Source organism: Aquarana catesbeiana, linkage group LG01 (genome assembly GCF_042186555.1).
Source record: "Aquarana catesbeiana isolate 2022-GZ linkage group LG01, ASM4218655v1, whole genome shotgun sequence".
Classification (NCBI taxonomy): Eukaryota; Metazoa; Chordata; class Amphibia; order Anura; family Ranidae; genus Aquarana; species Aquarana catesbeiana.
The window spans coordinates 139883613-139909388 of NC_133324.1; the positions used below are offsets into that span (position 1 = coordinate 139883613).

The 25776-nt window shown below is 42.9% G+C and overlaps 1 protein-coding gene across 1 annotated transcript; it reads left to right on the plus strand.

Moving 5' to 3' along the window:
• Positions 1 to 18812: 18812 nt before the first annotated feature.
• Positions 18813 to 22835, plus strand: FOXD1 (forkhead box D1). Its single transcript, XM_073624304.1, has one exon. The coding sequence runs from the start codon at positions 19252 to 19254 to the stop codon at positions 20230 to 20232; it is 981 nt and encodes a 326-aa protein (XP_073480405.1). The 5' UTR covers positions 18813 to 19251; the 3' UTR covers positions 20233 to 22835.
• Positions 22836 to 25776: the final 2941 nt, after the last annotated feature.

The following is a 25776-nucleotide window of genomic DNA, read 5'->3' on the forward strand; positions in this document are numbered from 1 at the left end:
AGTGACCCCCTGTGATTAGGGCAGAGAGAAAGCCACTCGCACAGAACCCGAAAGATCACAGTTCTCACTGTATGTAGAGCAGACTACTGAAAGACTGATTGTGATTTACACCATCCCCAGTGGCCCACTTGATGTCAGATATGCATACTTACATCGATCCAAACTGATCCAATGAAATCGTACAAAAAATAAAATTCATGGAGTTATGCTTTAAATATCACTTTCGGGTGACCTGGCCCTTTAAATATTTGCCCTCCTGCCCATGAACACAGACCAAGTAAAGTGCCAAATGAAAAAGTGTGCAGCCAGTTTAAGGCTGAAGACAATGAAAAAAACCCAATTGTGGATTAGAAATGGTATTTTTCTCATTTTTGTAGTGTATCCAGGAGCAGTGGGTCCATAAGGGGTGCAGGGACGCCGCCCCCCCCCCCCCCCTAGTTTGTATGCAGCGATGCATGCATGGCGCTGGACTCATAGGTTTCTATGATTTTTTTTTTTCAAGCCACATGATTAGGGCCTGAGGCTCTAATTGGTTTGAAAAAGGTTGGGCTCAGGGCGCAGAGCACTGCATCCCAAACCCACCAGCTTGTGACATTAGAGAATCAATATTCGCTGTTATCTTCCGGCTTCTCCATCCAGCCAATCAGGATAGGAGGTAGATCGGGTTGGCTGGGAGGAGAAGCCGAGGAAGCCGAGGCGTCGCAACCTTGGAGGATGAGTGTGGACTAGGGGGAGTTTCTTTGCTGCCCTCAACAAAAAACTTAGCACCAGCTGCCACTGAGTGTATCCAGTGGCGTATCCAGGGAATGGCAGATACGGGGCCGGAGGAGGAGGGGCCGGCTGTTATTGTTGCCGTGCTGTGAGCCGAGTTGGTGGGAGCTGGGAGACGAGCGGAACCAGTCCCCGGACACTAATAGACTTGGGGCGGGAAGAAGAGGGTCACCAAGGCGGAGAAGCTGAGGAGACACTACGGGCTGGGGGAGGGGATCTCACTATCAACTTCCTGGCTTCTGCGGATTTGCTTTTCCCTCGTCTTCGGTTACCTATTCTCAGAAAATAGGTGCAGGAACTCCCTCCTCCTGAGTCACTCTTCGTCTCTGCCCCCTACCCACCTCTGAGCACTGTCTCTTGGCTCCAACCCCTACACACTTCCCAAATTGTCCCTTTTAGAGAATACAAAAGTATCATTTTGTGCTTCTAAGTAATTTGTATGGAATTTGATAGACCCCACCCCAGCAACAGTAGACCCTCCAGCAACAATAGATCCACCACACAACAGACCTTCCCCCAGCAACAATGGGCCCTCCCGCAACAAAATACCACCCCAACAACATTAGACCCCACCAGCAACAACAGGTCCTCCAGCAGCCAGCAACAGTAGACCTCTCCCTCAATAGTAGATCTTTCCCAGCAACGGTAGACTCCCTGCCAGCAACAATAGACCTGCCCAATAACAATACACCCCCCACACAAAAATAGACTCCTAACAATGACAACAGATCCCCAGCAGCCAGCATCAATAGACCCTCCAGCACACCCCAGCAATCCTTGCCAAAAAATACATTCAGTTGTGGAGGTACCGGAACTGCGTTCCCCCGCGTTCCCGCTGAAAAAAAACCCTGCCTATCATTGCCTATGCCCAGGGGAGGCTCCGGCGAAGCAGGTAGGAGCCATGCTGACCGGAGAGTGGGAGAGGGACGTATAGGGAGCGAGAAGGGGGCCCAGAGGAGGAGTGTGGAGACAAGCATGCAGGAGAGAAGGGGGGGAGGAGGGGACACGGGGAATGGGAAAGGTGACTTGGGAGATATGTGGTAGGTGACGGGAGGAGAAGGGTGGGTGAGGGAAGATGATTGGAGGAGGGGGGTATAATGCAAATGAATGGGGGAGGACAGGGGGATATAATGCAAATTAATGGAGGAAGACAGGGGGGTATAATGGCAAATGAATGGATAAGGAGGGGGTATTATGGAAAATGAATGGAGGAGGAGGGGGGTATAATGCAAATTAATGGAGGAGGAGGGGGGGATAATGGCAAATGAATGGAGGAGGAGGGGGGGATAATGGCAAATGAGTGGAGGAGGAGGAGGAGGAGGGGGGGTATAATGGCAAATTAATGGATGAGGAGGGGGTATTATGGAAAATGAATGGAGGAGGGGGGTATAATGGCACATTAATGGAGCAGAAGGGGGTATGATGACAGATGAATGGAGAAGGACAGGGGGGTACGTCACTTCCTTCCAGTGCACAGACTGCGCATGGAGAAAGAAAACACAAAGAAGGGATAGGGAAGAAGAGAATAGATAGCTGTTTTTTTTGTTAAGGTGATCTGAAAGATGGGTTTCAAATGTTTTGACAGGGGTGCAGCTTCAGTGCTTGTCATTGGCGCCATTTTCACTAGTGTATCCCTAAATCTGGCTCAATAATCAGTTTTTGTTTTTATAGTTTCCAAAATAAATGAAAATCTTACCTGTGCTCCTACAGCCATAGCTGCTTTTGGAAAGGTGCCATTTGTATTGTAAGGGGTTGTGTTGACCTCATTTTTCATGTGTCATGTGGCAAAAATATAACTGTATTATAAATCATAGCAAGTCACTTGACAATATAAAGTGATTCTAAGATCCTGCTAATGACACATTTTATATATGAACCCTCGTGAGCTACAGCTAATGACCCGATGCATAAGCTTATTTTTTCTGAAATAAAGAAAAAAAATGATTTACAGTCTTAATACGTTTTAAAAAATGATTTATCAAAACAATACAAAAACATTTGAGTTTTCAGGTATGAACACAATATAAATCTCACTAATTGCATTTTCTGGTCTTTTTTTTTCTGTCTTGGACAGAATTTCCCATCATAAGCTTTTTTAAACAACCCTTCTAAAGTAATAAAGGGATTTGACAAATCCTTACTACTTTACCCAAGTAGGGAGGACCCTACGGGATCAATTCACTAACATGTAATGTATGCAGGATATTGATTACCATGCATTATATGTTTTTTTTCACAACTAAATAATGTTTTTATTGCACGGATCACTAGCATTTATCACATGCACATTATGTTTCAGATTTTTTTTTACATTTTGTATGTGGATGTCAATTTGCATAAAAATGATTGCCCCTAAAAGCCAGATTGAAGCTTCATTTTTTGATTACTATAATGCAGTCAGACTGTATAAACAGTAATAAATATGGGGTTGTTTTCTTTTATATTGTACTGTTGTGCTCCCCTATGCTGGCGGCATGCTACAGATCCAGCCCACTGCTAGACGCAAAGTACAGAGTCCAGATCCCCCCACAGTCCAACGTGCCCCCTGCACACTGCTCTAATTAATAGTGCTGCTAAGGAAGATTGAACCCCGGTTCACACAGGGGCGGCACGACTTGCAGGTCACCTCACCTGCACACGACTGCCACGGCGACTTGCAAAACGACTTCTGTATAGAAGTCTATGCAAGTCGCCCCAAGTCGCCGCCAAAGTAGTACAGGAACCTTTTTCTAAGTCGGAGCGACTTGCTTCGCTCCTATTAGAACGGTTCCATTGTACAGAACGGGAGGCGACTTGTCAGGCCTGACAAGTCGCCCCTGTGTGAACCGGCACTGAGGGGTGTTGATTGTAGCAAAATGCAGGGGGTGTGTCAGACCACTTTGTGTTGAGCAGCAGTCCAGACCTCCAACATTCTGCCAGCATAGGGCATTGTAACCCTAGGTGCAGGTGTTACGCCGAGTAAATTGATACCCAACATGTCACGTTTCAAATTTGCGCCCGCTCGTGGAATGGCGATAAACTTTTACCCTTAAAAATCTCCATAGGCGACTTTTAAAAAATTCTACAATTTGCATGTTTTAAGTTACAGAGGAGGTCTAGGGCTAGAATTATTGCTCTCGCTCTACCAATCGCGGCAATACCTCACATCTGTGGTTTGAACACCGTTTTCATATGCGAGCGCTACTCGCGTACGCGTTCACTTCTGCACGCGAGCTCGGCGGGACGGGGAGCGTTTAAACCATTTTTTTTTTCTTATTTATTTTACCTTTTATTTTTTATTTTTACACTGTTCTTTTTTTTTAAACAAAATTGTGTCACTTTTATTCCTATTACAAGGAATGTAAACATCCCTTGTAATAGAAAAAAGCATGACAGGACCTCTTAAATATGAGATCTGGAGTCAAAAAGACCTCAGATCTCATATTTACACTAAAATGCAATAAAAAAATGTCAGGCTAGGGAAAGGATCCAGTCGCCTCCGCCGCTACCGATGGCTCTGGTAAGCGGCGGAGGGAGGGGGGGCCCCTCTCCTGCCGCCGATAAAAGTGATCTTGTGGCGGATTGATCTCGCGGCGAATCCACCACAGAGACCACTTTTATCTTGAAGCGGACTGCCCGCTGAAGAAGAGGATACCGGGGTTATGGCAGCTAGCTGCTGCCATAACAACAATATTCCTCTTCAAAATACCAACGTATAACGACGGTGAGCGGTCCGGAAGTGGTTAAAGTGGTTCTAAAGGCAGAAGGTTTTTTAACATAATGCAAAAAAACCTTCTGGGTGCAGCATATATTTACCGGAGCCCCATATCGATCCAGCGATGTGCATGAGAGCAGCAGCTCTACCGGGCCTCTCTCTCCTCTTTCGCTTCCGCATCTGTCAATTCGCAGCCAGTGAGGAAAGAGCAGGAGGCGGGGCCGAGCCACGCTCTGTGTGTGAATGGACAATGTCGGGACCGAGCCTACGCAAGTGCCACCATAGAAAGAGGCTTGCTATTGGGGGCACAGCAGGGGGAAGGAGCCAGGGCTGCTGGCAGGGGACCCAAAAAGAAGAGGATCGGGGCTACTCTGTGCAAAAACCATTGGCAGCAGGTAAGTATAACATGTTTTCTTTTTGGGGGTTTTTTATTACGACCTTTGGAATCACTTTAAGGTGAACCTGTACTGCATTTTAAATTTCAAAAAAGTTTTGCCTAGGAATTTACACTAGTAGATGCATAACTTTTTGAGACGAGAACGAGGGACATCTATTAGTAAAAGGATGTAGGCATAGGACACACACCCTGCCACCCCCCTTAAAGGAGAATTATACAAAAAAAGTTAAACCCACAAGTTGTTTTTTTCTTACCACTACTCTTCTATTTTTATTGGCTTTGGAAATTTACAAATGCAGCAATTTAGAAACTGGATAAAGGTTTAGCACTGGGAAACACTTTTTGAAAGATAAAATGTGCATTTTATAAACAGCCAGGGCTTTTTTTCAGCCGGAATGTGGCGGAACAGAGTTCCGCTACCTCCGGTGCTGGCCCTTTGCCCGTCACTCACTGCTGTCACTTCTACACACAGAAGCATAACTTCTGTGTGTGCAGCTGACAGGTTCCTCTGCAGGCAGTTCACAAGCTCTTTCCTGGCGGTGCACGCACAGCCCTCCCTGCCCTGCACGATCCCTCTGAGAGCAGAGGAGGGAGGGGCTGGGGGATGTGCACAGCTTCTCTAGTGTCCCGGCGGCAGCTGCTCTGAAACCCGCGCACGCAGCCTTTACAAGCAATGAAACTGTAAGTTGTAGCTGTCCCTTTCCATGGTACCCCTAGATGGTGGAGTGAGAATTTGGGTGAGAAGGGATGCTTTGTACTGGAAAGGTGTGTTTGGGGGGAGAGCTCTGTACTTGGGATTAGGGGGGTGAGGGAAGTGGTTGCTGAGAATTTTCAGTAAACTGACTTGTGAAATATGCAGTTTTTAACTCTGCACCCTGTGCACAGCAAACGTTTAGGTCTTTCAGCCTGTACAAAGCACATTCCGAACTCTGCACCCTGTACATAGCATACTCTAAACTCTACAAACCATACATAGCATACTCTAAACTCTGCACCCTGTACATAGCATACTCTGAACCCTGCACCCTGTACATCAAATACTCTGAACCCTGCATTCTGTACATAGCTCACTCCTGTGACCTGCACCCTATACGCAACATACTCCTGAACCCTGTGCCCTGTATATAACGCACTCCCGAGTGCTGCACCCTGTACATAGTGCACTCCTTAACCCACCCCCTGTATGTAGCTCACTCCTGAGCCTTGCAACCTGTGCATAGCACACTCCCGAGTCCTGTACCCAGTACATAGCGCACCCCTGAACCTTGCACCCTGTATGTAGACCACTCCTAAACCATGTGCCCTGTTCATAATATACTCCTGGGCCCTGCACACTGTATGAATCATACTCGCAAGTCCTGCACCCTGTACATATTGCACTCCTGAACCCTGCACTCTTTATGTAGCACACTCCTGAGCCTTGCACCCTGTTCATGGTGCACTCCTTAGCCTTGCGTCCTGTACACAGCACGCTTCTGAACTCTGCACCCTGTACGTACAAGGGCTGTCTCTTTGTTGGATTGGGGATATCACTTTGCTGGATTGGGCCAACTCTTTGCTGAATATATGGGGATGTCTCTTTGTTGGATTGGGGTGTCTCTTTGCTGGATTGGGAATATCTTTTTGCAGAATATCTGGGTATGTCTCTTTGCTGGATTGAGCCATCTCTTTGCTGAATATATGGGGATGTCTCTTTGCTGGATTGGGCCATCCCTTTGCTGAATATATGGGGATGTCTCTTTGCTGAATATTTTGGGATGTCTCTTTGCATATACGGGGGTGTCTCATTGCTGGATGGGGCTGTCTCTTTGCTTGATATATGGGGATGTCTCTTTGCTAGATTGGGCCATCTCTTTGCTGAATATATGTGGATTTCTCTTTGCTGGATATATGGGGGCTGTCTCTTTGCTAGATATATGCGGGGAGGTCTCTTTGCTGAATATATGAGCAGGCTGTTCATTGTTGCTGGAGGAATCTATTCTTGCTGCAGTGGATCTATTATTGCTTTTTCTTCAATAACAAACTCTAAGGGCTCATGCTAGCCCCCTAATTATGCTTGTTCCCCTGTTCTCTAAAGGGGGCGGCTCTAGGGGTGGCTCTAGGGGCAGAGACAAATGTGACCTAGGGGAAGGGGGTGAGTTCCTGCACCTTTTCTCTGAGAAAAAAGCCCTATATACAGCTATATAGATCAGACCAAAAATGAGGGACAAATGAGGAGGAAAAAGGGACAGAGGGACTTTGTTCCAAATCAGGGACAGACCCTCCAAATCAGGGACAGGTGTGAGCTATAGTAGAAGCTATACCATACCACTGCTTAAAAAATGCACTTTTATAAAGCACAGAGGTATGCGTTGCACTCTGTTGGCTTCAGGAGTCCAAAGCCAGCGAACTGCAATAAATACAAGTGGGAAGTTAAAAAAAATAAAAATAAAAGCCAAGAGGAACGCCTCATCACTTCCCCTGTCAAAGTCACATGACTAGCTGTTACATTCAAGGAATGTTCTCTGCTCTGTTAAGCAGGCTGTACAATGCAGACCACAGTGTGCGGAACTGAGCAGAGTATAGTAGAGAACAATATCCACATTATAAATGAGCCTCTTAGTGTCTAATAAAAAAAGTAATAATAATTATGCAGCTCAAATGAAAGGATAACTCAATGTAGCGCTGCCCCCGTGGGGTCGCTGAGTGCAGTAGTTCCACCTGTCACCCTGCCCAGCCCGGCGTTCAGCTCCAGTCACACAATCCCAGACAATGAATAGTCAATCAGCTTGTTTTTGTGGTTTTATTTAGGGATTTAACTTGGATGGGGTAAAGGGACATGGAATTCCCAGATAATTGATCTTGTTAGATTGAACAAAGGATTTTGAATCTATATTGACAGTCTCTAAAGCTCCACACTCCTCCAGCACATCACTTAAGTAAACTCTACTTTCTCTACTGCGCAATCTTAGATTACTTGCACAGCTTGCACATGGTTAGGCCTCACTCTGAATAAGTCCTAACTGTTCAATATCCGCCATTTGCTGACAGAGGTCTGCCGTTCCCTTTGGTGTACCAACCAATAGTGATGAAAAAGTACTTTTTGTGCTAGCTGAATCTTGGTGGACTACTGGTCCCAGTCAGTCCTGTGCAAGTCCCGCCAACCCTCCTGACTACAGCAACTTGACTCTAACACAAGTGACATCACAGTCTCTTCGTCTGGCTCTACATCCACTCCTGGCATGTCTCTCCCAGAGCTTCTCACTGTGCCTGTCTCTCACCGAACCCGGAATGGATCCCTCCTGATGACCTGCCCGGTAATGTTCCCCGCTGTCTTTCTCCTGCTCCTGTTCAGGACACCCCTTGATTATGTTGTATGGAGAGGTTCCTTCCCAGCTCCCGAGCTCCAGGCCCAAGGTCACCCCCCCAGAAAGGGGGCTCCCTCCAAGTTCCTGACAGCCTAAGACTCCATCACTCAGTTCTTCCACCCGACAACAATCCCCCAGCAGGCTGACCCAGGATATATATAGGAGGCCTGCCCCCTGCCAATCCTAGTTGGGGATTAGTCAAGGCTCCCAGATGCACCTCATGCCACTCCAATCCTCTCTCCCCACCTTTTTTCTGGAACCTTGCAGAAACCAGAAGGAGGCACCAGAGAGATGAAGCCACATGTCAGTCACCTGCTGCTAGTCTCAAACCACTCCCAGCCCCCAGGCCTAGCTCACCGCTAGGCCTGCCTAAATTTACCTGCACTGGCTGTAAAAACAAACTACCTGCAGCACAACCTACCTGAGGTAGAGGGTGCTACATCCACTTTTGTTAAGAAAAAAAAATCCCCTCTGGTTGGTCTATAATACATTACAAGGAATTTAACAAAGTTTGTAGCAGAGCCCCTCCTGTTTATGTTCTTAAGAAAAAGCTGTATGTTCAACTATGACCTTGGAATATGGATTCTTGAATTGAAGTGTATGTGTTGAATTAAATCAGCTGATGCACTTGCAGGGATCTAATGAGGAATCTTGCGGGCTCTGCTTCCCTTTAACGTAATTAATCCTTAGGGAGTATTTCACCCAAAATATCATTCCTAGTGCAGAGGATGTATAAACTTTTACTTAGTGCAGACTTCTAGGAAAATCAGTGAGCCAACTGCATAAGCAGGAAATGTTATTCCTGTCATGTGTACAGGAGGCCTGAAGGTTTCCATATTGCATTGAATTTTACTGAAAATGACAGTGTGCAGATCGAAATGGAAAGGTAATTTTTAATAGCATTAACATTTGGGGTTCATAAAAAACAATCACACATACTCACTTCTGTGCTGCAGCATCAGTGTGATGCTGCACCTTTCCCACATTGGCTCTAAGACTGAGTGATCACATGGCTGCTGATTGCTCAGTTCTCAGTCTGCTCAAAGTGGAGAGCAGTGACTGTCAATTAGAGCTGCACAATTAATCGTTAAAAAATCGTGATCTCGATTCAACCTCCTGAAGACCTCTATTGCAGAGTTTGCTGATTCTTTCATATAACAAGTGGAGAGACTTATCTGCTCACTCAGCTGTCAAAAGAAAACATCTGGGCAGCCTGCCAAGTTTTTAACATGAAACATTGTAACTAAGGCTTCCTTCTTAGATCAAAGGGATAAACTTCTGTGTGAAAAAAAAATCCAGGCAATCTGCCCAGTTTTTAAACAACATGTAAATGCAGGAAGTTTAACCAGTTAAAGTCTAAATCTTTTTCCTGACACTTGTTTTTTAAGTTAAAATCAATATTTTTTGCTAGAAAATTACTTGAAACCCCCAAACATTATATATATTTTAGCAGAGACCCTAGGGAATAAAATGTCAATTGCTGCAATATTTTATGTTACACTGTATTTGCCCAGCGGTCTTTCAAACGCGATTTTTTGGGAAAAAATACACTTCAATGAATAAAACAAAAAACAGTAAAGTTAGCCCAATTTTTTTTCGTTTTAATGTGAAAGATGATGTTACGCCACGAGAATCGTGAGAGAATCGTGATCTATCTCCTAAGCAAAAAAATTGTGATTCTCATTTTAGCCAGAATCGTGCAGCTCTACTGTCAATCACCGCTTTCTGCTCCGCTCCTCCACCGCTCACTGCAGGGCAGGAAAAGGGGAGGGTGCAACTGGATCTGGCTATCAGCTGCATGCTGAGAGGCGGAGCCAGCTGTCAAATAGGCAGCTGTGTGGATTCTGACAATATAGTCGGGATTCTTCCAGAGCCTGGAGCGGCTCTGCCACATTATAGCCCGTTGTGAGATAAATCTGGGTCAATAAAGTGCACTCCTGTGACGCACAAGAGTAGTATAACCAAAAGAGCTTTGGCCATACTTCTCTTTAAGTTACACTATGGCATGTATGACAATTGTATTTTATTTTTTTTTTTTTACGAAAGTGGAGTTACTCTTTGAAGTAGACATAAGCCCTAACTAAGTCCTCATTCACATTGGAGAGATTTGTCATGCGAATTGACAGGTCAAATCGCATGACAAATCGCAGCCTATTGTTGGCAATGGCACCGTTCCAATCGGTGCAACGCCGACTTTGCGGTGCCGCACCGATTTCCTAAAGTAGTTCCTGCACTACTTTTGGTGATTTCAGGTGCGACTTCAATAGACATCTGTGCGTGAAGCCTCACAGATGTCATTCAAGTCACAATCACACCCGAAGTCACACTGACATGCGGCTTTGAAATTATTCAATTTCAGATGAAGTCGCACAATTTCAAAGCCACGTTCAATGTGAATGAGGGCTAAATGACATTTCTTTTTCTGATGCAAGGTGTATCATAGAGAACTACTTTTCTTAACAAAATATTGTTTTCACATTTCTTTCTTCTTTGTTGCTTCTCAATTCCGCTGCTCTCCAGCAGTATTTTTGAATTCATACTGGCGGGAGATATACTAACACTGGAGCACACAGAATCTGGCACAGCCTTGCATAGTAACCAATCACCTTCTAGGATTTATTGTCAAAGCTTAATTGGACAAGCTGAAGTTAAAGGCTGATTGGTTACTATGCTCAGCTGCACCAGATTCTGTGTGCACCAGTTTTTGTAAATTTCCCCCTTCCTGTCTGTATGCATGTACTCCAGTGATGACTGTTTGGCATTTCTCATTGCAGACTTCCTAAAGGTGAAAACAGTGGACCTTGTCTGCATACCTCCAGACTTAGTAAAAGTATGTAGACATAGGACACCCCCCTGCCACGCCCCCTTAAAGGAGCATTGTACAAAAAAATGATTTGTTAAACCCACAAGTGCTTTTTTTTACCCTATTATTCCTTTATATTGGCTTTTGGAATTTACAAATGCAGCAATTTAAAAATTGGATAAAAGGTTTAGCACTGGGAAACACTTTTTCAAAAAATAAAAAGTGCATTTTATATACAACTATAAAGATCAGACCAAAATGAGGGACAAATTAGGTGGAAAGAGGGACAGAGGGGCTTTGAGGTTGATTTACTAAAGGCAAATCCACTTTGCACTACAAATGCACTGCCATTGCACTTGGAAGTGCAGTCGCTGTAGATCTGAGGGGACGATCTGAAATAAGGGGAAGCTCTGCTGATTTCTATCATCCAATTATGTGCAAGCAAAAATGTTGTTTTTTATTTTTCTTGCATGTCCCCCTCAGATCTACAGCGACTGCACTTTCAAGTGCACTTGCAGTGCATTTGTCGTGCAAAGTGGATTTGCCTTTAGTAAATAAAGCCCTTTGCTCCAAATCAGGGACAGTTCCTCTAAACCAGGGACAGTTGGGAGTATGTGTCTGCATAAGCGTTCATATCAACAGGCCTTCTAGTCAAATAATGCATTTTCCTTTCTAATACATGCAGCTGCATTTGACATAAGAAGGCTGAGCTTGACCAGCTTCGGCTAACAGTTCAAATACACCTTAAAGTGGTAGTAAACCGCATTTAAAAAAAAAAAGTAGGCACTGGGAAGTTTAAGTCGTAATGTGCTAGTATTGACAGACTTACCTGAAAATGAAGCCCTCCAGTGGCGTGCTGAAGCCACTTACATCTTCACCCTTCACGTCTTCCTTCCGGGTTCACTGGCTTTGGCGAAACGAATGTCTGAGCCGGTGATGACATCACTCATGTGCGCTGGAGTTGCTGTTTACGGCACAGCTCTGAAGGAACAGCCCAAGTATGCCGTTCAGAGCGCATGCGGCGATGACGTCACCAGCTGCATCTAAAGTAAATATCTCCTGAATGGTGCAGGTTTAGGAGATATTTACTGTACCTATAGGTAAGCCTTATTATAGGCTTACCTATAGGTAAAAATCATACATGGGAGTTTACTCCCACTTTAATAGGACATGCTACCCCTACAGAAATGCAGCGCAACATAAAGCAGCTCAAATGCAGCCTCATTACCGCCAGTGCCGGCCCCCCAAAAAAAATCACGCCCACCAAAAGGCCCCCACATTCATTATTTTATATCATGATAACTAAAATTAAATTAAATCTTTGAGGCGCTGTAGGAGCGGTGAATACACCACTCCTTAAAGTGGTGAAATGCTGCCCCCCCCCCAAAAAAAAATCACGCCCACCAAAAGGCCCCCACATTCATTATTTTATATCATGATAACTAAAATTAAATTAAATCTTTGAGGCGCTGTAGGATCGGTGAATACACCACTCCTTAAAGTGGTGTTCCTATTATAAAAAAAAAAATAAAAGTTAGCAGCTACAAATACTGCAGCTGCTGACTTTTAATAATCGGACACCTACCTGTCCCAGGGTCCAGTGATGCGGGGGGTCGAAGCCCCGCTCGTCTACCCCTCCGTTCGGCAGCTCTGGCATTGTAACTGTGGGCACCCGGCTATGGCTTCACAGCCGGGCACCCACTGCGCATTCGCGAGCGGCGCCGTGCGCCGTGATTGCCCGCGCAATCATCTGAGACCTGTCACGTGTCCCAGATGATTGACAGGAGGGAGGGGGCAGAGCTGAGCCCTTCCTGCGCCGAGGGGAAGTGATATCAAGAGCCCAGGCACTGAAGGAGGCAGACTACGAGGGACCCCCTAACAACAGCCATTTAGAGGTGAGTAAAAAAAAAATTTTTTCAAATTTTTAAAAAATTTTTTTAGGCACATTCATGAATTTTTTTTTTTTTTTTTGGGTGGAACACCATTTTAAGCGCCCCTGCCCATCGAAATCAATGGGCAGTGCCTCCAAACGGCACTTTGCCGGTGGTTTTAACCCCAGGGGTTAAAAGCTCCCCGCTAGTGGCCGAAAAGCCTCAGTGTGAAAGTAGCCTTACTGACAATCTGATCTATCTTACACAGAGAGGGAGTTGAAGCACAGCAGTAATAAACCTAGACGACGTCAGAAGTGTGACGAAACGTACGCCGGGCGTGCTGACGTGCTGACGTGCCGTACTCACCGTCTGTAGGACGGGTGTTCGTATGTAGCCGGCCGGCTTCCTATGCCTATTTTATTTGACACATTGTAAGTGTATTTTTAATTATTTTAAATAAACATCCATCCAGGATTACGCTATGTTGCTTTTCCTCTTTTTTTGTGTGGCATTGTCTGAGAGAACAACTCCTAACTAGGAGTTCAGTACCTCACGCATCCAGGTTCCCCTTCTATGGAGATTAGTGGTTTAGTCACGGTTTAAGGAACGTTTTAGTGGTGTCTCCATTTCAAGAAAGGCCCCGACCGGGTTAAGGTCACAAGCTTTATTAAGCTTGCCAGTTGGTAAGCGTGCATTTTACTCATATCACAGTGGTGTGGTGAAGGTTATCCAGTTTATTTGTCAATCATTTTTGGTAGAGACCCAATCTGGGGTCCTCATCCGTTTCACCTTTGAAGACTATTATTATAGAACTTTGCTGATTCAATTGACCAGATATGGACTCTAATATTATTTAACACTATTGTGACATTTATTTATCACATATTGCTTTACAGCTCTCCTCAGACCCTTCCTTCCCTCATGCTGGAGATGGAAGGTGGAAGAGGTGGGCGGAGCAATTGATTGGCGCGGAGGCTGAGCACTGTGAATGCTGGGGCAGCCGCGGCCTCTGACGTCACTGGTTGCTAGGCGGCGGGGGGCAGGTGATTCTAACAACCAGTGCAGGAGACAGCGCACAGTGCACAGCCAACCAGCATCCACTCCGCTCTGCTCCCGAGAGTCTTGCTGACTGATCCGGGATTCCTGGCGGTAACTTCTTGCCGGCCTGGCTGCCACCCCCTGTTAAATGCCACCTGGAGCCATGGTCCCATTGGGTCCCATGGTAGGGCCGGCCCTAAATACCGTCATGTGTATTTTTTAATTAAAGTAAGTAGGATTTTGCTGACCTGTGTTTGAAATATGTTCCAAGCACATGTCAACCACAGGAAGACAGTGCCCATAGACATGAACCCTAATGTGTGTTGATATGGTCACTTGTAGTCTTCATCTGAAGCTCATGTCATGAGTGACAAAAAGGGAGCTGGAAAACAGGGATGACAAGAGGAGCTGCCTGAACAATGACCTTCTTAGCAGGGTCAACAGGTATTTTTTAAATGAAAGCTGCAAATGTAAAATGAAAGAAAATACCATTAACTTGTTAAAGCTTAAATGAGATTTTAAAGATTTGGTTTACATCTGCCCTATTGTACACTTTCACCTTGGCAAGAATCAAAACTGAAAAAAAAACAGTGAAACAACTGAGAGAGTTCAAAAGCCTGTGGATTATAAAAGTTCAAGTTTTACAACCAACGTGTTAAAGCTTATATGAGTTTTAAGTGATGGGAGTTTACATACTGTAAACATTAATCATTTATCAAATTCTGAATAGTTTACATTAGCACCTATAGGTGGCGCTCTTGTCTAGTGTAAGGACTACAATTGTCCATCACTGGTAGTAGCAGAAGAAGGAATTCAGAGTGATCTTATCCTTAACCAGGATGTTATTTTCCTCTTGGTTAAAGTTTACCTCTCTCTGTTTACATTTATTAGATGTATATAAGTAAACAGCAACCACTAACAGCGTGTTAAGGGGTTTATAATTTTGTTCTCTGGGAAGTTTTTGTCCTTTTTTTTCAGTGGACTTTGCGACTTTCCTGCTTCCTCCTGCTGTCTGGTTTATAGAAGAGGAGCTATTTACACATCTATATCTCTGCTCTGTGAATCCAGTTTATTGTAGGTCATCACTATATTAACTACCTATAGTCTGCACAATTACACAGTCTTATCCATTGTTGCAAAAAACATTTTACAGTGTGGATCAGGATATGTCCGGAATGCTTAGAAGAAAACTACACACCCATCCTCAACTGAAATATACAAGAAAATAATACCGTATATATAGAATGATGTCAGCTAGACATTAGGAAAACACGGGTATCATAAGTACACATTGTACAAATATGTCCAACAATTGCTACAAATTGTTATGAAGAAAAACATTTTGTTTTACTTTGTTATATAATAATAATAATAATAAAGATAACATTTTTATAAGATGATGATGATAATAATAATAATAATAATAATAATAATAATAATAGTGATGCTAATAATAACGATAATAATAATATCGTATTATACAAATATTTTTTACTATTGTTTTATTCAAGGTTTCACAGTTTTTTTTTTGTTCAGTAAGCTAAAGTTAGCTAGTGAAATGAAATATGTGTTACTTAAATAAAAGGTGACAACAGTTTTCGGCACACATGAGCATGTATTTTTCTGTATGGTGGAAAGTAGTGTTCAGTACAACTCTGCAGGGAATTTTAATATATTACTGTTTTTACTTGATCAGTGCAGAGTGAGTTATTTGTTCATCTGTAATGCGGGAGGAGTATATAGAGTATAGCTATATAGATCTATGGATAGAAAGGATAGAAAGCCCGTGTATAGGGACAATATATGACTCGGAGTAGTGATGGTTTATTATAGTCTGTGGAATGTGGAGAGATAGCGAGGAGTGGACCTGACCGTACAGAAGTATAGTCAATGTATAACTACTGTCATAGCACACACCCCGAATTGCCTGTTCAACTATACTACACAGGGTGGTTTTCCTTCAGATGTAATATAATAATAATAATAATAATAATAATAATAATAATAATAATAATAATAATTTTTATTATTATTATCATCATCGTCATTATAACACTTCAATTAAATAATTTAACATCATATACACATATATTTAATTATGTGTCAAATATTTAACATTATTCAACATATTTTTATTAACACAACATTAACATATTTTACATATTTTGTATTTTGTATTTTGTGTGTGTATCTTTATCAATATCTATCTATTTTTTTTCTATCCATTGATAGATAGAGAGATAGACATATATATATATATATATATATATATATATATATATATATATATATATATATATATATATATATATATATCCATCTATTACCAAAATAATTGTGTGTTTGGGGAGAATGATAACCTAATATTTTCTACAAGTGCACATACTTTTTTTGAAATGTATGTGTGTGTGTCTATTTACTGTAACAATTGTGTGTCCAGTATGCAGGATTGATTGTAATTTTTTTTCTGCACTGCATATGTATTCTTATTATTTACTAACACCGTCAACATACTGTATATATTCTATAATAACAGTGTGAATAATGTCCATACTGCTTTAATAATACAACACTAAAAGCAGCTTCTCTGTTTAGGTGTGCAGCCCCACAAATGTTTCGTTTTTGTGTCCCAAAAAGAATGTGCGTGCCCCATAAATGACGTGCAGTGAGTGTGCTCAATAAGTGATGTGCAATTATTGTGTTACAAGAACAGAGGGCAGAGTATGTCCTTGAATGATGTGCAGTGAGTGTGCCCCATGAATACCAGTAATAAGTGTACCCCATAAATGGAGAACTGTAAATGTCCACTATGAATGATGAGCTGTATGTGTGCATAATTAATGGTGAGCTGTAAGTGTTTCCTATGAATATGCAGAAAGTGCGCCCCACAAATTAGTGTGTGCAATGTGCATGTCCCATAAATGATATGCACTAAGCATGCCCCAAGAAAGATGAATGGGAAGTGCGCAATGAATTATCGAATGTACCTAATGGGATCGTAAGCACTAATAATACATGTGTGCCCCATAAAGGACATGCAGTAGTATGCTACATGAATGGTGAGCATTGAATGTGCTTCAGGAATAGTGAAGTATGAGTGGGTGGTGAAAAGTTTGTGTGGCACATGGATTGTGAGGTGTGCCCCAGGAATGATGAGGGGTGAGCGTGCCCAGTGAATGCCCAACAGTGACTGTGCTCATTGAATGAAAAGTAATTGTGCCCCAGGAATGATAAGTGATGAGTGTGCCCATGGATAGTAAGCAGCAAGTGTGCCCGTGGATAGTGACCAGTGAGTGTGCCCCGTGGATAGTAACAAGTGAGTTTGTCCCATGGATGGAGAGCGTGGTCCATGGATGGTGAGCATTAGGTGTGCCCCATGGATAGTAACCAGCAAGTGTGCCCCGTGGATAGTGACCAGTGAGTTTCTCTCATGGATCGTAAGCAGCAGGTGTGCCCCATGGATGGTGAGCATGACTGTACCCTAGATAGTGAGTGTGCCCCATGGATGTTGAGTAGTGAATGTGCCCCTGGATGGTAAGTAGTGAGTGTGCCTCATGAATAGTTACGATGGAGAGTGAGTATGCCCCATGGATGGTGAGTTGTGAATGTTCCCCATGTAGTGAGTGTTCCTCATGAAAGGTGAGCAGAAAGTGTGCCCCGTTGGATAGTGACCAGTGGGTTTGTCCCATGGATCATAAGCAGCAGGTTTGCCCCATGGATGGTGAGCATGCCCTATGGGTGGTGAGTGTGCCCCAAGGATAGTGTACAGTGAGTGCCCCATTGATAGTGAATAGTCAGTGTGCCCCATGGAAAGTGAGCAGTGAGTGTGCCCCATAGATAGTGAGCAGTGAGTGTGCCCCATAGATAGTGAGCAGTGAGTGTGCCCCATGGATAGTGAGTGTACCTCATGGTCAGTGAACAGTGAGTGTGCCTCATGGATAAGTGAGCACTGAGTGTGCCCCATGGACTGTGAGCAGTAAGTGTGCCCCATAGTGATGAGTGAATGTGCCCCATGGATAGTGAGTGTGCCTCATGGATAAGTGAGCAGTGAGTGTGCCCATGGACAGTGAACAGTGAGTGTGCCTCATGGATAAGTGAGCAGTGAGTGTGCCCATTGACAGTGAACAGTGAGTGTGCCTCATGGACAGTGAACAGTGAGTGTTCCCCATGGATAGCGAGCAGTAAGTGTGCCCCATGTATAGTGAGCAGTGAGTGTGCCCCATGGATAGTGAGCAGTGAGTGTGCCCCACGGACAGTGAACAGTGAGTGTGCCTCATGGATAAGTGAGCAGTGAGTGTTCCACATGGACTGTGAGCAGTAAGTGTGCCCTGTGGCTAGTGAGCAGTGAGTGTGCCTCATGGATAGTGAGCAGTGAGTGTGCCCCATGGACAGTGAGCAGTGAGTGTGCCCCATGGACAGTGAGCAGTGAGTGTGCCCCATGGACAGTGAGCTGTGAGTGTGTGCCATTAACAGTGAGCAGTGAGTGTGCCCCATGGACAGTAAGTGGTGAGTGTGCCCCATGGATAGTGAGTGTGTCCCATAGAGAGTGAGCAGTGAGTGTGCCCCATGGATAGTGAGTGGTGATTGTGCCCCATGGATAGTGAGCAATGAGTGCCCCATGGACAGTAAGTGGTGAGTGTGCCCCATGGATAGTGAGCAGTGAGTGTGCCCCATGGATAGTGAGCAGTGAGTGTGCCCCATGGATAGTAAGTGGTGAGCGCCCAATGGACAGTAAGTGGTGAGTATGCCCCATGGATAGTGAGTGTGCCCCATGGATAGTGGGCAGTGAGTGTGCCGCATGGATAGTGGGCAGTGAGTGTGCCCCATTTGACAAATGAGTGAGCAGTGCTGTAACCATCCCTGTTTTTTTCTGTGCAGCCACTGGACGCAATGCAGTGATAGGTGCACATAGTCTTGTGGCGGTGGTGTGTCGGTGGGTATTGGTGTCAGTGAAAGGTGCCCATAGTCTTGTGCCGGTGGGTATTGGAGTCAGCTCGCCCCGATCACCATTAGCCCGGAGTGACGTCTCCAGCCATGTGATTCGCCCCGTTTGCTATAAGGAGAGCAGAGAGCCGCCCTCTTCTGAACTGAGCGGCAGCCTATCTTCAGAGCTTGGCTCAGCCTGCTCCCAATACCGTCCGCTCCCAACCATCTCGCAATGATCGCCCCTCTCCGGGTCCGCTCCTTATGATCGCCCCCGATGCCTGAATGCAGTGTGGGCTGTGTCGGAGGTCAGCGTGCCCAGACTGGTGGTGGTGCCAGGAGGGCAGAGCAGAGGAGAGAGCCTTCTCCTCCCAGCCCCATCAGCCTTATGATCTGTCCTACAAGCCATGACTCTGAGCTCTGAGATGTCCGATGCCTCTGCCTTGGCTGATGAGACCGATATCGATGTGGTCGGAGAGGGGGAGGATGAGGAGCGCAGGGGGTACACCGAGGAGGAGGAAGAGGAGGTGGTGGTGGCAGAGGACATGTTGATGCCCAGGTCCCCCCAGTGCTCGTCCAGTAAGGCTTCCAGTAAGAACACCCTGGTGAAGCCCCCCTACTCGTACATTGCCTTAATCACCATGTCAATCCTGCAGAGCCCCAAGAAGAGGCTGACCCTCAGCGAGATCTGCGACTTCATCAGCCAGCGCTTCCCTTACTACCGCGAGAAGTTCCCCGCCTGGCAGAACTCCATCCGACACAACCTCTCTCTTAACGACTGCTTCGTCAAGATCCCCCGGGAGCCTGGCAACCCGGGCAAGGGCAACTACTGGACACTGGACCCCGAGTCGGCCGACATGTTCGACAACGGCAGCTTCCTGCGGAGGAGGAAACGCTTCAAGCGGCAGCAGAGCCCGGAGGTGCTGGGGATCCGGGAGCCCGGACATTTCCTCCCCGCCGCCGCCTATGGCTATGGACCTTACAGCTGTGGCTATGGAATCCAACTCCAACCTTTCCATCCGCACTCAGCCCTCTTCGCCTTCCAATCCCAGCACAGACAGCCAGTCCCTGGGGCCCCAACCATGGCAGCCCCGGCACTTCTACCCAGGACCTGTACCTTCTACCCCCAGCACCTCAACCCGGCCCTTCAGGGGCCCCTACACACTGCCAAGAGCGGAGCCAGGTCCACCTTCTCAATCGACAGCATCATAGGTGGGGACCTCAGCCCTGGACAGTGCAACCCTTCCAAAGCCTCTGGGCCCCCCCCTGTCCTCTCCAGGGCCCTGGTGACTTTCTCCGGCCCCCCTGTTGCTTTAGGTGGGGCCCTGCAGCCCGGAACAGTGCTCACCAATGGGGAACCCTATGCCACTAGGATCTCAAACTCTTAATCAAAGTCAGGCTTTTACCGAGAAGGTAGGAGGCTTTCTATGGGGTGTGCATTCTCTTTTGCCTTTTTTAGGCTAGAGCTACATGGGCAACTTTGTGATTGAGCGACTAAAAGAAAAATGCTGACCATACAATATGCAACCTGATTGTACAATCTCCTTTACATTCACATGGGTGACAAATTTTACTGAGCTTATTAGGCATGCTTTTATTTTCAAGCACAAAAGTTCCTAATGATCAGTAATTACTGGCGTAAAATTGTTTTCTTCCCCTAATACCAACATAGGTATGTCCTCAGACATGGATTTTTGGATTCTGTGATAGGGATCTGAACGCAGAGCGTGTTTACACACTTGTGTGAATGACCCCATTGAAAACAATGCAGCTGTGTTCAAATCAATAAATAATAAAAAAACGCATGCATATGTTTACTACCATGTGAATGAAGCCTTAATTGCTGACCATACAATATACAACAGGATTGTACAATCTCCTTTAGATCTACCAACAACTATGTAATGTAAGGTAATAGAACATTATTAGACTGTAAAGGATTGTCCTCATAATACATAGTTTTGGTCAATTTATTTGAGATTGTACAATTATTGTACTATCAGTTTGCAGTGTAGTGAGATTTATTTTTTATGTTTGTTCAGGCCTTCAGTCCCCTTGGAGTAAAAAAAAAAAATGTTCCAGTAGTTAAAATTTCTTAGGATCATGTGGAGGTGAGTATACCCAATTCATTGCTTGTGCTCATTCAACAGATGGGGAAAAAATGACTAAGGTAGATTTGCAGTACTGAGCTGCTGGGGTTGATTCACTAAAAGAAAAGGGGCGGTGCGTTTTGCAAGGGAATTTTAGCTTAGGGGATGTGGTGAAAATTCACTTTGCAACGAATACTCAATCACATGCAAAGGGAAATAAAATAAATTATATTTTTTGCTGATTTAAGTGGTGTCTTATCACATAAGTAGATATGAGGTGGTGACAGCATTGTGTATGACAAACATATATGTTTTTTGCTTGCACATGATTGGATGATGGAAGCCACCGTATTCACAAGACAAAGAAAAATTCCCTTGCAAAGAAAACAGTCTATTGGCCTTTAGTGGATCAACCCCAGTGTCTGCAACGATCAGGTGACTGAAAATGGCTGATTTTACCCCAATTGGGGTCTATTTTGTAAGACTGGAGACTAACATCCTAGGAAAGTGAATAAGGTGAATCTGCGTAAGTGTATTTAAACCCAAAAACAAAAAATATTGCAGCTTACCGTTCCTTATGTGGTGGTTGCATTCGTTTTTTTTCCCCCACACCTTTCTTTATTTTAACCTGATTGTTCTGCCATTAACACACATTCATGTCCCAGGGTGAGGGGGGGAGTTGGGGCTACACAACACTTCCTTTTCTTGTTCATAATGGGGGGGAGGTGTTCTGTAGTCCATATAGATAGCAGGGAACAATGCTAACTGATATCGGCCCAGAGGCAGGGTACTGGAAGTTATCAGCTCACAAGATTTTTTTGTATATTTATATTTCAAAAGAGAGCAAATGTATTGTTGGAATTTCCACTTAATTTTTAATTATCCATTCACCTGCAAGCAGAAGTCCTGTTTTTATTTAATTTCCTTTGCACAATTGGGTATTTAATTTAAACATAGCTACAGATTATTTAATTTAATTTTTTTGGTTGACCAGCCTAGGAAAGCAATCCTCCTGTGTTCTATAGCAGGCCATTATTCTCTTGCGATTTTAGTGCTGCGATCAGAAGTTGCCTGTGTAGCTCCAGTCTAATGTCCTCGCTAAACCAAGAAAGGCTGCATCAGCCATCCTACCGATTTGTCATGTACTGTATTGTTATTTAAACCAGGCCAAGGTTATCCTGCCATCAGCTCCACCAGTAGCATGGTCCTTACAATGGACTCTCCTCTATACAGCCATTTGTGGGCTTCTCAGGGCTGGCGAGTCACCTGTAGGCTTCCTTTAGGAACCTCAGCAATATCTTTCATTAGTGCACCATTTACAAGTGCTTTTTGTCATGAATGATCTACATGTTTACACAAGAGACAGATGAAGAGTTTGCATTTTTTTTAACCTGTGTTTTGTATTATAATTGACTGCTGGGAGTTTTTTTTTGTACTAAGTGTTCTTATTTACAAGTAATGTAAGAAAAAGAACTTACTGCCAAGTATTATTGTACCAAACTAATGTAAGTTTTTCACATTTTTTAAATAAAATGTTTAATTATAAAACATGTACAAATTGAAAGTTTTTTTTTAATTGCTTTGTATAAGTAATTATACCTAGAAGAGTTAAAAAAAAAAAACGATTATATATTTCTAGTTTTACATGTAACAGGAAAACGGTTCAAAGTTACAATACTGTCTACAAGTACAGTATATGGGGAGATAATGGAGCCGCATTTGGAGATTATGATGAATATAAGTGGGAAGATTTCAGGGGAAAGTAGAGTTGATTATCTCCGCATTGCCATGATGGCACTTTCTGATTGAGATTGGCTAAATTAAAGGAGCAAAAAAAAGTCGAGGACGGGTCTAGCCAGGAGCAAATAATGCAGCAAAATGGGAGATGTGCAAGTGTGACAAAGAATAATAAGAAGGGAAATGGCAGGGATGCTTTGTATGTTTAGTACATCAGAGACCTTCCCTTCACATCCACTTCTCTTTATTTCATTTCTGCTACAAGGCCTCTCTGATATCAACACACAGTTTATATTGGTGGAAACTGGTACAACTTTAATCTTTGCTATCTATCTATCTATCTATCTATCTATCTATCTATCTATCTATCTCTCTATCTCTCTATCTATCTATCTACTATATATATATATATATATATATATATATATATATATATATAGTTCCAAAGTGTGTCTAATCTAATTATCATTTTATTACATTTATATATATTTATTATATAGCTTACTGCGAAGGCACACTTTTGGGGGGAAAAACAGATGGGAGTGGAATATCACCATATCTATGTATAGCTAAGTATATATATATATATATATATATATATATATATATATATATATATATATATATATATATATATATATATATATATATATATGTGTGTGTGTGTGTGTGTGTGTGTGAGTGTGTCTGTGTATTAAAATATCTATCTATCTATCTATCTATCTATCTATCTATCTATCTATCTATCTATCTATCTATCTATCTATCTATCTATCTTAAGGCCCAAGGGTACATATTTCTTTTAAGGATACAAAGCAGAATATAACATACAATATGTATGTTGTGTGTGTGAGTGAGTGTATGTGTTTTGTAGTGTTTGTGTTTCTTTTTTTTATTTTAAAGGCCCCAGGCTATATATTTATTTGTAAAGGCTTTTAAAACAATATCTGTCCAACAACTTTACTTTGAGTGTTGCACCTATGGCTTTCCTTATGTTGAGGCTCCAGGTGGTAGAGGAACACATGGAGTGATGTCTGCCTGGACTCGGTGAGTCTGATCCAGGCGATCCCACTCCTCAGCCCTCTCTGTGAGATCTTCGTGATGTTGTCTAATGCTCAGGCAGCAGAATCAGGACAAGTGTAGCCTCTGGAGGTCACTTCTTCACCTCGGGGCCAGTCATTTCACCCGGCAAGGAGATGGATTAATCCACTTCCCTTGTTCCTCAGCTTCTAATGGACTGGCAGAGCAGGATCAACCCCCTGCACATTGCTCTACTCACATTTATTTCATTAGGTGATCTGAATAGGAAAGGTCCCTGCAATAGCTGGATTATAAATCAGCGTAATGAAGTATAACTAGAGAAGGTGAATGTATATGATTGCCAGTTTCCTCTAATAAATGCCTTCATTTCAGGGAGCACATGTGTCTTCCCAGTGCAGGCAGCAGGCACGTTTGTGTACAGGCCTGTGTGTGCAAACAGTTTAGTATGGGTCACCATAGCATGCAAAATGGTATAAATTATTCAAAACACAAACATCTTGGTCAAGTGCATGCAAAGCATCAGGGAATTCAGTTCGGTGCTGAAAAAGTGTAATAAATATGTAATAGAAGAGCGCTGCTTAGGCAGATATGCAGACAGCAAAGTCACAGCACTGATCAGCACTAATGAGTACGGAGCAGGTGCTGAGTGCAAATGGAAAGTGCCAAGGAGCCAGTCAAGGAGACAAGCCCCCCCCCCCATCACTACTATTATTATTGCTGTTATATAACATTCCTGTTTCTAATATTTAAATTACTGACAGTGCAAGTCATATCATGTGTAAAAAACAAAAGAAAAAAAAAAAAAAACATAATAACAATAACTATGACCTTTCTTCAAAAAGTAGCCCAATAAAATAGTGTTTGACATCACAAATGTATTTTTATTTGCAAAATTTAAATGACTCAAAAACAATGAATTCACTTGACAATCCTGTTTTTTTTTTTTTACTATAGTTTTATTCTATTTTTTTCTAAAACGTCTATTATTATTATATTTTTTTTCTAAAATGTTTGTATTACTATTAGGATACTAATTCTATCATTCAATTATTACTGCTTGTATATTTTTTACTTATGTTTGGTACTGTTATTACAACTAACAGTAGTAATTTTACTATTTTGGTTCCTCTTTATATTATTGTTACCACTAGTGTGATAAAACTTTAATAGCGATATTGCTATTATTTTTTTTATTTCTATCCCACAACTATAATTATACAATTGTAGCTTGTTTACATTATTATTGACACTATTTTTGAAAAACTATAGTGTTATTTGCTATTATCTAACTTTACTTCTTCATGTTGTTATCATTGCTATCAATATTAATATTATCATTGCGACCTCTCTTTATCGTACTATTATACCTATTATTAGAATACTATAGTGTTAATATTAGTATAATCTCTTTTTATTTTTACTGCTATGTTCCCTTTTGTTGTTATCATCACTAGCGTTAATGATGCCACTGTGTCTTCCCTTTATATTATACCTATAAGTAGAATACTTATAGGTATAATAGTAATATAAAGCGAACTATAATCTCTTTTTATTTTTTACTGCTATGCCCTCTTTTGTTGTTATTGCTTCTAGCGGTATAATGATGCCACCGTGGCTTCCCTTTATATTACTATTAGGATACTATAGTATTAATATTACTATAATCTCTCTTTATTTTATTGCCTTTGTCCACTTTTGTTGTTATCACTAACAGTATTAATGATGCCATTGTGGCTTCCCTTTATAATACTATTATACTTTTAAATACTATTGTGTGAATATTACTGTAATCTCTCTTTATTTTTAACTACTATGCCCTCTTTTGTTGTTATCAATACTAGCAGTTTTAATGATGCCATTGTGGCTTCTTTTTATATTGACACGATTTTTTAAAAACATTGTAGTGTTTATGCCTCTTATTTTATTATTCTTATTATTCTTTCTTATTATTCTTAGCCCTGTGAAATATATTGAGGTTTCTTTGATATTTATATTCTTACTAAAAATTTTGTCAAGCTATAATAATATTACACGTCTATTATTTCTTCTGCTGTGCCTCTTTTT

Coding starts and splice junctions, on each gene's coding strand:
- FOXD1 (XM_073624304.1), top strand. CDS start 19,252: ATGACTCTGAGCTCTGAGATGTCCGATGCCTCTGCCTTGGCTGATGAG.